General features: G+C 39.0%; 1 protein-coding gene across 2 annotated transcripts in view; it reads right to left on the bottom strand.

The window, feature by feature from the left end:
* Positions 1–12746, bottom strand: part of nudt14 (nudix (nucleoside diphosphate linked moiety X)-type motif 14) — a 50200-nt gene extending 37454 nt beyond the window's left edge. The window contains exon 1 of one of the 2 annotated variants that reach the window (XM_065257177.1): positions 12595–12746. In XM_065257177.1, the coding sequence (XP_065113249.1) occupies positions 12595–12675 (81 nt within the window). In that variant the 5' untranslated portion in view covers positions 12676–12746. The remainder of the gene's footprint in view (positions 1–12594) is intronic. The other variant, XM_065257178.1, reaches the window with a different exon arrangement.
* Between the last annotated feature and the right edge of the window lie 1149 nt (positions 12747–13895).

Raw genomic sequence — 13895 nt, forward strand, 5'->3', positions numbered from 1 at the left:
GAAACGTGTTTAAATGAACACTTCCGGAATGTTTTTTTTTTATCAAAAGTCCCAAAGCAGGCCACTATAAACATACAATATATATAGTATATACAAACATCTGGAATTCTGCATGTGTATTGTTATTTCAGCAGTTATACAACTTGGGAATCATTTTTCATCAACCGTATGTTATGATGCCAACAAGCTGTAGTGAAGACCCGCACTTTTCAGAGAGGTATGAAGATTTACATTCCACAAATGCGAACCATAAGGGGCCTTTAGTGAACTCGATAAAAAAACTTCCCACTATCACTGTTGCAGCAACTTCAGAGAGCAAAGAAAGGGAGAGGCCATGCAGTTTCATACATAGCAGATGTGCAAAGATGACAAGTCTGAAAAGTGAAAGTACTTTAAAGCAAGCACAAGCTTTTACAGGATGGAAGGAGGTAGAGGAAATGCTTAAACTGAGGAGATACCCGTTTAGAGGTAATGGCTCTGACATACAGGTGTGCACATGCACATAGCACAAACACCAGGTCTATTGCACAACTACATAATTACCGTCATAGTGACCCGAAACATGTATATGAAGAGTTTGGTTCCAAAACGTGATAAACGCCATTTAAAAAAAATGTTACAGCCAAAATCTATATTGTATCAGGTCAGTATTAAAAAGTAAATTATTCATTTATGTAAAATCCGATATCCGCTGTGTTATTGTGTCATCATTTATCCTTTTTTTCCAAACCGCAACAAACACAAGTTAAAATCAAGCAGGGCCGAAACATTTTACAGCTGGTCACTGTCAAAAAAGTTTAAGGACGATGTCCCAAGGATGACTAGTCAAAAGATTTACAGCATTTTGTGAAAAAAATAATCAGTTTTTATAATAAATATTTGAAAATCAATTTATGGATTTGAATTTTTAATGTTATTATAACCTAAAGATGCTATGTGAAAGTTTGTAACAGAAAATAGTGCTTTTATTCTTGTCACTTTGTATAGAAAACAAATTTTTACCGAAATTAGTCTAAATGGATTTATTGCGTTTTGGAACCAAACTCTTCATATATACACTACACAAAAACAATCATCAGCACAAAATGCTATGACAGGCCAATCAGGTTTGCAGGCCTGTTTTACACATCTTGTGTCATGTGTCTATTTCAGTTCCCATATTAACAGGTTACAGCATTCACACTGCATGCATGAGATGTTTGCCTCTCTACGTCCCAGAAGTGACAATGAAGTAGTTTTGGTGCTAAACAACTTTTTTCTCTCCGTCACATGCACACAATCAAACTTCACAAAAAAATGTGTTTATCGACATAACTGCAATAAAAGCTTTCATGATGCATCATTAGAACTGACAATCAATTTCTAATAATTCTTAATGGAACACTCCTGAGATTCTTTTCATAACTTACAGTATAGTATGGCCTATAATCAAAGAAATTATTCAATAACTTACTATATTTTTTATTAATACAGCCTAGTTGTGTTATATAGCTGAAATGCACTTTGAAAGCAATCTGTGCCTGCTGTTGTAGTTACATTCCCACACAGGTCCGGGATGTGTCAAATAGCTCTTAAAATGTGGACTTTTTTTCACTTCCTCAAAACCAAGGATAAGCTTGATGGGCCAGCTAGTAGTCAACATTAAATGTGACAAGAACTCATGATCACATAAAGTCAGCATCTTGTATCATCAACAGCGTCATGAAAAGGGAAAGCTTTGCAGGATAACAACATATCAGATATCATTGACAAGAGATCAGTGTGACCATAGGGATTTTTCTTTACATGTGCATTTTGTGAAAATGAAAGACGACATTTAAACCAGCATAATCTATTTATATTATTTAGCTATTTTCCAGCCCAACTAGTAGAATACATTTACGGCATGTAATGATCTTGTGTACACAGGTGGCGCATATGCATTTCAGGAATCAAGGAAACACACATGCTGACTGTTCTGCACTCTAAGTCACTTTGGATAAAAGTGTCTGACAGATGCATACATGTAAATAAGCAAAAGTGTAAACCACATGCATAAAAATAAAGATTTGCATGTGTAGTGTAACATTTATAAAGACTTTTTAAAATGTATTGAATTTCAATGTCTGACTGTTTAACAACAGGCAACGCAGTTTTTTTCTTTCTGAATGGTATCATTCTTTACATAATAAATATTTTTCTACAAAACACACATGTTCATTAATACCTAATGGTTGTTTGCAAATCGTTTACCTGCAAAATGTTTTTTTTTTCTTGTAACATGACTACATTTTATTGAACCTTGCACTTTTCTCGAATATGTTTAACTCATAAGTGAAATTAAATATGTTGAGGTACAGGTATGAATCCTGTAAAACCAGACAGAGCCCTACCAGCAAAAACAGTTGTAACTGTTAAAACACAAAAATGCAGTTCTGTTTTAACCGACCTTTGTTTAGGAGGTTATTACAAGATGGTCTCTTGATAAAAAGGCGTTCAAACTCTTGATCATTCTTTATCAAGACCTAGGTCTTGTTTATATTAGAGCATTTTCGTTTAAATCGTTTAAAAATCAATCCTCTTCAATTCTATTGGTATTTTCGAAAGAATTTCCTTCCACACAACACATGTTAACGTAATAGTATCGGTGGGCGATCAAATCGGCTATGACTCTCATGCGCATCTCGTCAGTAAAGCCATTTCTTTGATTGGTAGCAAATCGCCATAATCTGTTTTCAGATGAAGCGGCATTTACTGCACAAGAATCGTAGACGATTTATCGCCCACCCCTACGTTATGGTCATATGATAAGAGCTTGATGAATCAGGGAAAAATACGCAATGATCCAGAACACCCAATCAGGGAGCGATTGTGGACAACCACGTCTTCGTCTCAGATGAGGTCCGATAACGTACGGTGTAGCACCTTACGCACGACTATAAATTGGACTTTAATCACAATGACTCTGCATATGCTCGTAATCAAACTTTATCATTTTATCAAAGTCATTTTATCATGTATTTGCGGGAGCTACAATCCAGAATATTAAAAACCTGGGCTGATATATACGGTCTGGGAACATGCACATATAGTATATTCTGTTAAATCCAAACTTAAGGCCTAAAGTGTGTTTGCTGACTAAATGTTTGTAAGTTACAAGAAATTCTGGTTTGATAAACCTTTAATAGTCTTCAATTTGCAGCTTTGTTGCACTACATGGTTATCGTGGTTGAGGATCTTGTTATCCTTGGTCATAGTACAAGGAAGTACATTGTAACATACAGCTCCCAATGCCAAATCAACATCCCTTTGGGTTCTGGCCAGGATCTAAATCAACAGTCAACTGCTTCCAAGTGTAGAGCCCTAACCCATTTAATTAAACTTCCCGTTACAAGGTTCTATCTTGAATAAACACAGCCATATAATATGCCGTATAACTAAACCAATATAGTATTATAAACAATATATTATAAAAAGTATAGGCGGAATTTATAAGCAAACAAATTTTATATTGCCCCCAGAAACCCTGGTGAGCTTCTAGGTGCTTTTATGGCCCTAAGTGGTTTGCCCCCTACAGGACTATTTTGTGTGTCCAAATGTGTGCAAGATCCCTGACCATGCACACAGATGGTGGGGATCCTTCATTATCAGGGCCACTCTCTAGGTCAACAAGAAAAGCCTTTTGGGACCCTGGGAATCACAAGCGACATGGATTACAACACAGATTACAGGGAGTGGAAGATGATGCAGGACCTTGAAATTTAGTGCCCCCTCGGTCCTTTTTGCAACAAAGGCTTATGAATGAATAGGGATGGAAGGACAGGCCTTGTTGCTTTGCATGCTTAAAGTTTAATTATCATCAGCTTTCAGTTTATATTGCTGTGACCTCGACAGCTGCTGAGAATTCAATTGCTGTCACGCTGCCATTTACAATCAATGCCTTTAATTCCCACTTTGTGCTGTTCAACTTCCCAAGATATAAAACCCTAATCACACATCATTCCCACCAGGCTGTCATGTGCCAATCCCTACTGATATTCCAAGTAAGAAAGGAGCTCTCGAGTTCATTGCAAGGTAGGAGATTAATGTACTGCTTATAAACCATGTGCTTTAACTCAAATTCAGCCTACATGATTTAATGCCAATCTTTTTTTATTGGTGCTCAAAATGTCTTCATAAACAATTACATACAGGCACCTCACCTCACCCTGACATAGGTGCAAAGGTTAATTGAGTCCTCAACCATACTACATCAATAAGAATCCAGATCTCTTAGGTAAACACCAAGTTGTCATTACCCCAAAAAGTGACCGCAAGTTACTAAACCCACAAACAACCAAAACAAAACAAAATTTCTGTGTATACATTATAGCCCCATCCACCCTTTTACAAGGACACATGCTGATTCTCCACACAACTCACAGAGACAACCATAAACAAAAACATGGAAAAAAACATCAAATATTTAATAGAGGGTTTGTATTTTAATTCATGGTGTAAATCTATGTGCAGTCTTGTTGGCAAGAGGTGCTTGCAAATTTTTAGATTTGGGTTTCTACCTTCAACTCTCGTTTATCTTCGTCCATCTTCTTTTACCTTGTAAAAATTGAACATATAAGAGCTGGGCAGACATGTCAGCCCACTTTAACCCAATTGAAAAGGCTTTGTGCTGCTTCTTCTTGTTCCTGCTCTTGCGCTTCAGAGCACAGGGGTATGGATAAAAGAGTTCGAGAACAGAGGGAGCTCAACCTCTGTTTCTCCATCTGCTTTCTCTGCTCCCTCCACCCCTCATCGACCCCACTCTCCTTCTGCCCCACCATGCCACAGGTGTGAGCTTACCTCCCCAAATTACCCCCTCCATGTACCTCCGCCCCCTTTAAGCTCCATGCTGGGCTTAAGTAGTGTTCATGCCTCTGTGCCCCAGGCAACAAGTTCCTACAGCCATTACAGAAATGCCTACTGTTCAGAAGCCAAATAAGGGTCCTCAATTACACAGACAGTTGATGGATGGCAAAACAATCTTGTTCTTATATGGCTGTGTAATATATCACAGGCTTTTGTTAAACATACCGAGCAGCTTTATTTGGATGACATTCTATTTGCAACAACTCTGCTTTCACAAGGGAAAAAAATTGCATCAGAAAACTGTAAAATAGAGACAGCACTGTACTTTATAATCTTTACAATGTAAGTGATTTATGAACTTTTCAAAGCGTCACACATGATTGTTCCTACAAACAATCCGCAATCTCACAGGGAAATGCTCTACAGGACATAAGTACAATGCTTTGAATGGCATCTGAAACCTCCTGCCACAAGATTGAGGCTTTGCCATGCAGTGGGAAAACATTCTTGGGTGCAGTCGCTTCCAGATTCTCACCATACAAAACCAACATCTGCAAGAGGGGATGTCAGTGGCCACACAATCTTGCGAAAGTGACAGCACTCTTTTCATCACTTATTTTGTGGGTTTGGAAACAGTTTGATAAGTAAAAGGCTACACTGTGGCACACTTACCCACGCAATGTAAGATGACAGGCCAGGCTTGGATGACAAAGAGTACTCTGAGCTGAAGAGTCTTTCTGTCTCATCTCCATGTGCTCTTACTGTTTTAGAGAGTCTCTGTAAAGCTTTCTAAAAAGAGATGGTCTACACAGAGGGTAGGGTTAACAACTTTCATGGGAAGCGCACATTGGTGGCTCTTACCTTTATCTTGCTCATTGGACTCTAATGCATTCATTACCTCTCTTCACTCTCTCTCTCACTTGCACATCTGCCTCACGTAAATCCCATTTCCTGTGTCTATTGAGCGCGCCCAGTGGCCTGGTGCTGGGGCGATGGCCGCCACACGTTTCCCATGGCCTCGTCAACCTTCTGCTCACTCCAGCGTTCCTGCCCCTATTGTTCCTCATCTGTTCTTCCCCACCCAGTGCACACTGTTGTCTGCCCACCAACCCTGCTTTAATCCAACACCCCTCCTCTCCCCAATACACTCTCCTTTGATACCCCCTTTCCATAGCCAAGACCCCTGCTGCTAAAGCAGTAGCTTGGCAGCTGGAGCAGTTGACCGTGTTGGCTCAGCTGCTGGTTCACGGGACCTGACTGACTTGTAGCTCTGCACAACATCACTGGGAGCCTGCTCAGGCTAAATTTTATTATTCAACCACTCTACTAATTAATTACAGCTTAATCTACTGAAAGCCCCCAATTGGAGATGATTTGATGATGACTGTACCTGAGACATGAGACCATAACAGATTATAAATGCACTGTAAATATTACTTTAAACACATTTAAGGGGCCATTAACACACTTTTAATTTAAATGACAACAATGTTTAGGGGCCTGATAATGCACACTTCAGGTTTAAAAGTGCTTAAAAGCTATACCTTTATTGTCTCTGGGTAAACTACAAAAATGCAAATTCATTAAAAACTGCAAAATCATGCACATGCCTAATGCGTGTTCAGAGATCGTGTGACTTCCCCAACTATTGCATAATACAGCATTTTTTGTAAAAAAAAATTTGTGGACCTGGGTGAACAGGATTGTTTTAACTATGGTATAGACTGTACATGAAAAACGCAAAGGAAGAAATGTTAAAACATCGTCTTAGTTTCCCTTAACTTTGCATTTGTTTATAATAATACAATTTATTACAAAAGAAAGGGAAAACTTGTCCTGTATAGCTCAGTGGTAGAGTGTTAGCAGCACAAAGGTCATGGGTTCGAACCAAGCGTGCTGCACAAGACCTGAAAAGTAGGGCTGAAACGATTCATCGAGTTACTCGATAAACTCGATTCAAAAAATTCCTCGAGGCAAAAAATCTGCCTCGAAGCCTCGTTAAATTCCTATGATGCACACTACACGCGCCGAGATCTGATTCACACGGACCGTTGTTCAATGTTCAGGAAGCACATTGCATTCTTATCATTACATTACATTCAGCATCTGAACCGACAACATCGACTGCTTTTTCACCAAGCATCGCTGAAACAAGGTAACGTTTAATCCCATACTGTATTTGTAGCGATGTCGTTATACGGTTTGACTAGATATGATGTTTAGCTTTGATGTTTTTAAGTAGTAAATGTATTCACGTTCAATTGCAAGAGAGTACTGCTTAAAAAAGAACCCCTTCACACACATGCATGCACCCTCGTCTCTTTCACACAAGTCAGACCAATCACGCAATGCATCACATATGCTTAAACGTTTATGTAGCCACGCAACAATACTTTCAGCTGCATGCATTCACTGTATACAGCGGGATGTGATATTGTGATTTTTCTAACGGATTCTTCACCTAATATGCACCGCAATGCAAGTGATGCAAACCAAATCCAGTGATCTATTGAAAATTAATGTATGTATTTCTGCCGTACCAGTCTGCAATGAAGCAACTGAACGTCTGACTGGGGAGTCACTCATCATCACGCAGAGCACATGTGCACACACACACAAACACAGGTGCACGTGCGCACACACACCCAGGTTGTTACCATAGGCTCACCCCAGAAATTATATATTATTTGTTAGTAACCTAATGGTAAATGCTGCAGGTGTAGAAATGTACATAAACCAGATATTTACTTTGATGTTAGGGCTAGATTACAGCATGAAACGTGTTGTTCATATTAAATGTTGGCACTGGCACTTAAAAACACTAAATGGGTAAAAATTTAAATAAATAGGCTTATTTTTTGGAGCCAAATGTCAATACCTCTGTTTTTTTTTTAGAAATAAAAGCCAAATGCTTAAACATTTTACAGCCAGTCAGCCACGTTATTTTTGGTATGCATTATTTGTTTTGGTTGTTTAAAAACACACACAATTTTTTTTATCCGATTAATCGATAACTTGGTCAATTCAGTGTTAGATTAATCGATTACAAAAAGAATCGATACCTGCAGCCTTACTGAAAAGTGAAGCCAAAACGTCTTGATCGCCCCCCAGTGACTGGTCCTAGTATAGGTCATAAACCCCCCCTCCCCTGTGTTATTCAATAGGACTTGAGACCAACTAAACAATTTAATTACAGTCAGTAATCTTTTTCCAAAGCTGGATTCTGTCATTTACTGTATCACGCTGATGTAAATTCAAGTGTTTGTTTTTAAAATAAGTTTGTTTTTAGTTAGTTATTTAATGCTATAAAAACGGTGACGTCATGATTGACAGCTGTGATATGCGCATCCTGCGAGAGCGGGGCCTTGATTTCGTGGCTTTACTTCCTGCTCACTACTGCGCAGGACTGGTCCCGAAATCGCTTCTAAGCAGACTCAAGACCCAAGATGTCAGCCCCGTATCGGGACACTGGGGGCTTCACTTTTCACCAATGGAAGAGCCCGTACGGCATCGTCCATCTTTTTTTACAGTCTATAGTTCGAACCAAGTAAGCACACAGGCTGATAAAAAATCTATTGGGACCCAAATATGGTAAGGAGTGTCATATTTCAGGCTGACGCTAGATGTATTTAGTCCTATCACAACGCACTGGATAGCTGGCCAATCAGAGCACACCGCGCCTTTCAGAACGATGAGGTTTGTACAAAATTGACATGTATCAGAGAGGCAGGGCATAGAGGAGCAACAATAATGTATGCACGGTATCTGGAAAATGTGTTTATTTAACCATAAATCATGCACACTAGGGGTGGCACGGTCCATGAAAAAAATCCGAACCGTTCGGTTCGCTTGTCTCGGTTCGGAGTGCGTGTGTACCGCACGGTTCAACGGTTCATGGCATGCGCAATGTAGTCTCATGCCCTGTATGTGACCTCAGATAGCGTGTTTCCCTTTCGCGCGAAAGAAGAGGTGACTGGTTTGGAGTACTGCAGGTTATGTTACGTGTAGAAATGGCAAGTGGGAGAGAAAAGGAAGTCTGCCCGCAGTTGGAGGATGCGCCAGCGTCGTATAAGTTTGGTGTGTGGAAACATATTTTTATTTCATGTTACTTATGATGACAGCGGAAATAAAACAATAGATAGAACTGCAGTCTATGGGTTGAATGTGCTCGAACAGCCTTCTCTCCGACCATTTATCTAATCTGAGGTACTGACAACATTGTTTTACGTCTTTTCGTATTCAGCGCTATTTTTAGCCTTTCATTGATAAAATTAAAGCGGCTGATTTCCACGTAGTTTCATTTTGCTAGCGTGTGAAAGTTGCGCGATCTTATTTCAGAAATTGCCCCTCAAAGTAATCAGGACAGAAGTGGTCAAAAGTGGACAAAAGAGACTTAAAGAGATTTAAATATTACAGGTATAAACGTTATGTTTCTCTCTCGTCCACATATACTCTCAGTATTAAAGCAGCCTCTCAGTGATAAATCTAAGAGCTACACTGAAGTTGGCATTTTAATAAATGCAAGTTATCTTTGTGTGCTAAAAATGCACATAAAGTTTATGTAGATGGCAATACACATTCTCTTTTTTGCCAAATAAATGAAAAGCATGTTGAAATCATCAATGTCTTCCCTCTTGCTCTATCAAAATCTCATCTGGCTTTCCTCAGAGATGGTCCCAATAATGTGCTTAAAGTCAAATTCAGTTTGTGCATGATTACATGATATAACTTTTTTTTAATACTGTATCCTAAATTATGGATAATTAATACATTAATAAGATAATACATTTCTGGAGTGTTAAAAATTTAAAGAAAAAATAACAACAAGAACCGTACTGAACCGTGAACCGTGACCATAGAACCGTAATACGAACCGAACCGAGGGTTTTGTGAACCGTGCCACCCCTAATGCACACATTGCATTACACCAGTGGTTCCCAAACGTTTTCAGCTTGTGGCCCCCCTTGTGTACGGTGCATTCCTTCGTGGCCCCCCAAAGAAAATTTGTGACAAAAAACTGTTCTAAAACTCAACATTTTAATAAAAAAAAAACATTGTGTTAGTAGCCTTATTTGTTTTAGGTTTAATTACAAAGAATTCATGATAAATTAATGTATTTCATAAAATGTCATAAAACTGGGGCCCCCCTGGCACCATCTCGCGGCCCCCAGTTTGAAAACCACTGCATTACACCAAATAAACAAAACAACGTTCTTCATACTGGGGCTCTTTAACAGGAAAGAAAAAAATGGTCACATAATGGCTTCTTACTGCAATGATCTACAATAAATAAAGTGGCAGCATATTTGTGTGATCAGACAGGATGCTGATGCTTAAAAAAAGTTACAGGTGGTGGCAGAATGGATTGGCAGCAGCCATCTACAGCTACACAGTCCCAGCAGGACAGTGTGGGTGGCAAACTGCTGTGACTCAGTGATGCGGCTGTGGTTGAAAAAAATCTGATTAATTTTAGGAAGGCAAAGTATGGAGGTGTGGGTTCAAAGATTTAACTTATGTTCTATTCACCTGAAAAAGTGTCTGCTGTTTTCTGACCTGCACTTCAATGCTGCATTTTTAAGCCATTAGGACAACTTATCTTCTGTTATAATTTATAATGAAAAAGTAGTGCCTAATAATTTTTTATACTACCTTGAACTTTGAACATTTTTCGTACAAACAACAATTTGTAATTATTGTCGTGACTTTTATCCTTCAACAAACTAGTCTAAACACATTTTATTACTTTAAAAGAGCATTTCACCCGTAGAAACATTAATCTTTATTGAAAGTGTGTCATATTTGTAGTCGAAATGTACCATACATTTAGAATTTGGTGCCTATTTGACAGAGAAAAGGGGTGTTTGTAGTCTCACTCCCTCAACAAAGACATTGCACTTCCTTCTTTCAATGATGCAAAATGATGATTTTTACATCATTGAAAGAAGGAAGTGCAACACTGAAATTTGTATTTCTCCTGTCTTAGCGGCAACTGAGGAAATGATGCATGACCATTCAAAAACATGACTGGGGTTCTAACTATACAAAGCTTAATGCAAATGGGTGAAGTGTCCCTTTAATGGGCCAGTTAACCGTAATGGTCCAATTAATCGTAAGTAAAATTGTCACTTAAAATTGTCAAATAATACTGTTAGTGAGCTCAAAAATGCGAAGGCAATAAAAATTCAACCCTGCTAACCCAAAAATCTTTCTAAGCATGACACACCTTATGTGTACAAAAAAATGAAGTTATGCCACCTTAGACATAATGTTTAAATAACATAACAGTATTTTTATGACAGAGGCGTGATTAAACTAGCCTGGTCCAACCAGACTCTCGTACATTCATTTCATTTGTACAGAGAGTCTGGCCACGCTCCATTGCAAAGCGTTACTTCCGTTAAGGAGGGTCCTCTGAAGTTTAAAACTATTGGATCTGCCCAGAGTCACTCAGGATCTGCCATAGGCGATTGCTCACGTATGGTAGTGACGTATATCATGCGCCGAAACCGGCCGGAAACAACAAGTCCGAATAATCAGACCGACAAAACTTAGCAAACCTGGTTCTTGCTCCGGCTTTAACTTCTGTATATTCGGCAGTTTTGCAACAACGAACCAAATAGCTTTTCTCACGTCTTTCTCCGCTGCCATTACTGAACTTCAACTCAAACTGACGCACGACCTCAACGTCATCGTTCTTAGCCACACCCCTCTGTTCGCTGATTGGACCTGCAGATTTTTGCAGGAGAAAACGAAACTCTACAGCAGTCCCAGACAGTACTGAAGCTACATGAAAATTAAGCGGAAGCACGTAGGAGGGCGGAGCCAGGCTATGATTAAACATCAACTGTACTGAAAATCCATGCGGTAAGATTTAAGTGGTGTTTTATAAATGTTGTTTTGTGTTGTGACATATGGCACACCATGGAAAACCCTCACCACTATGATAAGTTACTTATCCCATGAGAGTTCCATGAGCATATGGATATAATGCACTGTGCATTCCATCCATGCCAGCACACAGAAACGGATGTGAATGACTAAGACACATCATAGGCAACAGTGAGGTAGACTAGGGGAGCTTGTCAAACTACACCAAGAGGAAGTATTAGTCCATTCTTAAAAATGCAATAAGTGCAGTGCACAGCTTGAGGAGAACAATCAAAGAGGAAACACCCACAGGTGCTCTGCAAGAAAACAAAAGGATTTCAATCATGCCAGTACAACAGAAGGAAAAATGATGTAAACTCAGGAAGAATATGGATGTGTTGATGACATATTGCCACCACACACAGCAATAACATGAAAAGGGGAATGCCACAACAATTAAACAACAGGTTCAAATGTGAAATCATACCCGTAGGCAATCTGAATTACACATACATAGAGTGACAACACATAGCCACAGTCCCTTTCCACGTGAACAAAAACGCGTTTCATTCCTCAATAAAATATTGAGGGCATCATGTTGTTAATTCTCCTCTGATCCAGTTGTGGTGCTTATAAAGCGTATGCTTAAGGAAAGTGTCTGCTTCCCGGTATGTAGCTTAAGTTAACATTTTATAGCTCAGATCAAAATACGCGATTTCATCAGAATTGTATTTGAAATACACCATAAATGACGCTGTGCATATTAGGCTCATTTGGAAACATGAGACGCGATGTTTGTCGATAAAAGCAATGACAGTATGGGGGTTGGGCTGATGCTGACAGCAAAATGATGAGGTGTGACCGCATCACTGACAGACAATAACGAGTAAACTAGCGACTCACCTGGTTATAATGCACCCTAAACGGTCTCAGATAATGAGAATTGGTGCAGGGAACGACCTGAATATTATTGATCTGGTCCATGGCTTTGATATAGCTGCCCACGGGTACTTCTCAGCACAGATGGAACAGCCGCAGACTACAGGAGAGTGAGGGGAAACATCTACGGAAGCCTATGAAGGGCACAATTAATTCGTTTTTAGCTTTGGCGTTTTTTTGTGTGTGTGCATGTGTAGCTTCATAGAGCAACACAAAGGATTATGTGAAAGACGAAAAGGCTAGTCAGCGGTAGTAGTGGGTAGCTTATGTCAGTCACTTATTTACTTTAGGTTAACTACGAAGTGTACCGCCTCATACACACCCCTGTTCTCACTAGCTTTACCGCGCGCGCGCTTGACGCGGGAATGCACGTGCTCTTGCAGGCATTACCTCAGAATCAGATAACCGCCACCTTCATGACCTGTGTGAGCAGCGCATCAGTCGTTAAATAAACCGCCAAACGAGGATTTTATGATCTCTGGACCACAAAACCAGCAAAAAGGGTCAACTGTGATTTATACATCATCTGAAATCTGAATAAAGATTTTCATTGATGTATGATTTGTTAGGTTGTGGCCAAGATAACAATAAAAAAATCTGGAATCTCTCTAAAAAAAATCTCCTTTAAATTTTTTTGCAACACATATTACTAATGATAAATACATTTTTGATCAATTATTCTGTATGAATTTTACAAAATATCTTAATGGAACATGATCTTTAAAAAATCTATAATTTTGACCCATATTTTTTGACGGCTATTGCTACATACTTATGCGACTTATTACTTGTCTTGTGGTCCAATAATTTCTTAAACTTACTGTACCAACATTGGGGGGGGTCTAAAGCTATTTCATGCATTCTGACTTATTACTGTTTAAGAGTTGGACTCTTCTTGCTTAACATAGGCAAAGTATCCAAAAGCAGTTGAACATATGGAGTATTTTTTTGCCAAGGTTCGTACAAGTTTCCTAAGAAAAATTTACGAACCTGAAAGATTTATATTTCTTTTATGAGCAATTTCAGTTCAGGAAGTAGAGTTGAAGTCCTTATGGGCACTTTAACTGGAATAGCGCAAACAACAACCAACCCTTACGAAAATGAACCATGGCATTACTACAGTTAAAATCAAAGAAACTCTAGGTTTCCAAAACCTAGTTAAACCATGGTTGGTGTAGTAAAATCATGGCTTTGCTGATAGTAATTAATACACAAAAAAAACATGGTTACTACACTTTTACCACAATAAAACCATGGTTAATTTT

The sequence above is a fragment of the Paramisgurnus dabryanus genome, chromosome 12 (assembly GCF_030506205.2).
Source record: "Paramisgurnus dabryanus chromosome 12, PD_genome_1.1, whole genome shotgun sequence".
NCBI classification, from domain to species: domain Eukaryota; kingdom Metazoa; phylum Chordata; class Actinopteri; order Cypriniformes; family Cobitidae; genus Paramisgurnus; species Paramisgurnus dabryanus.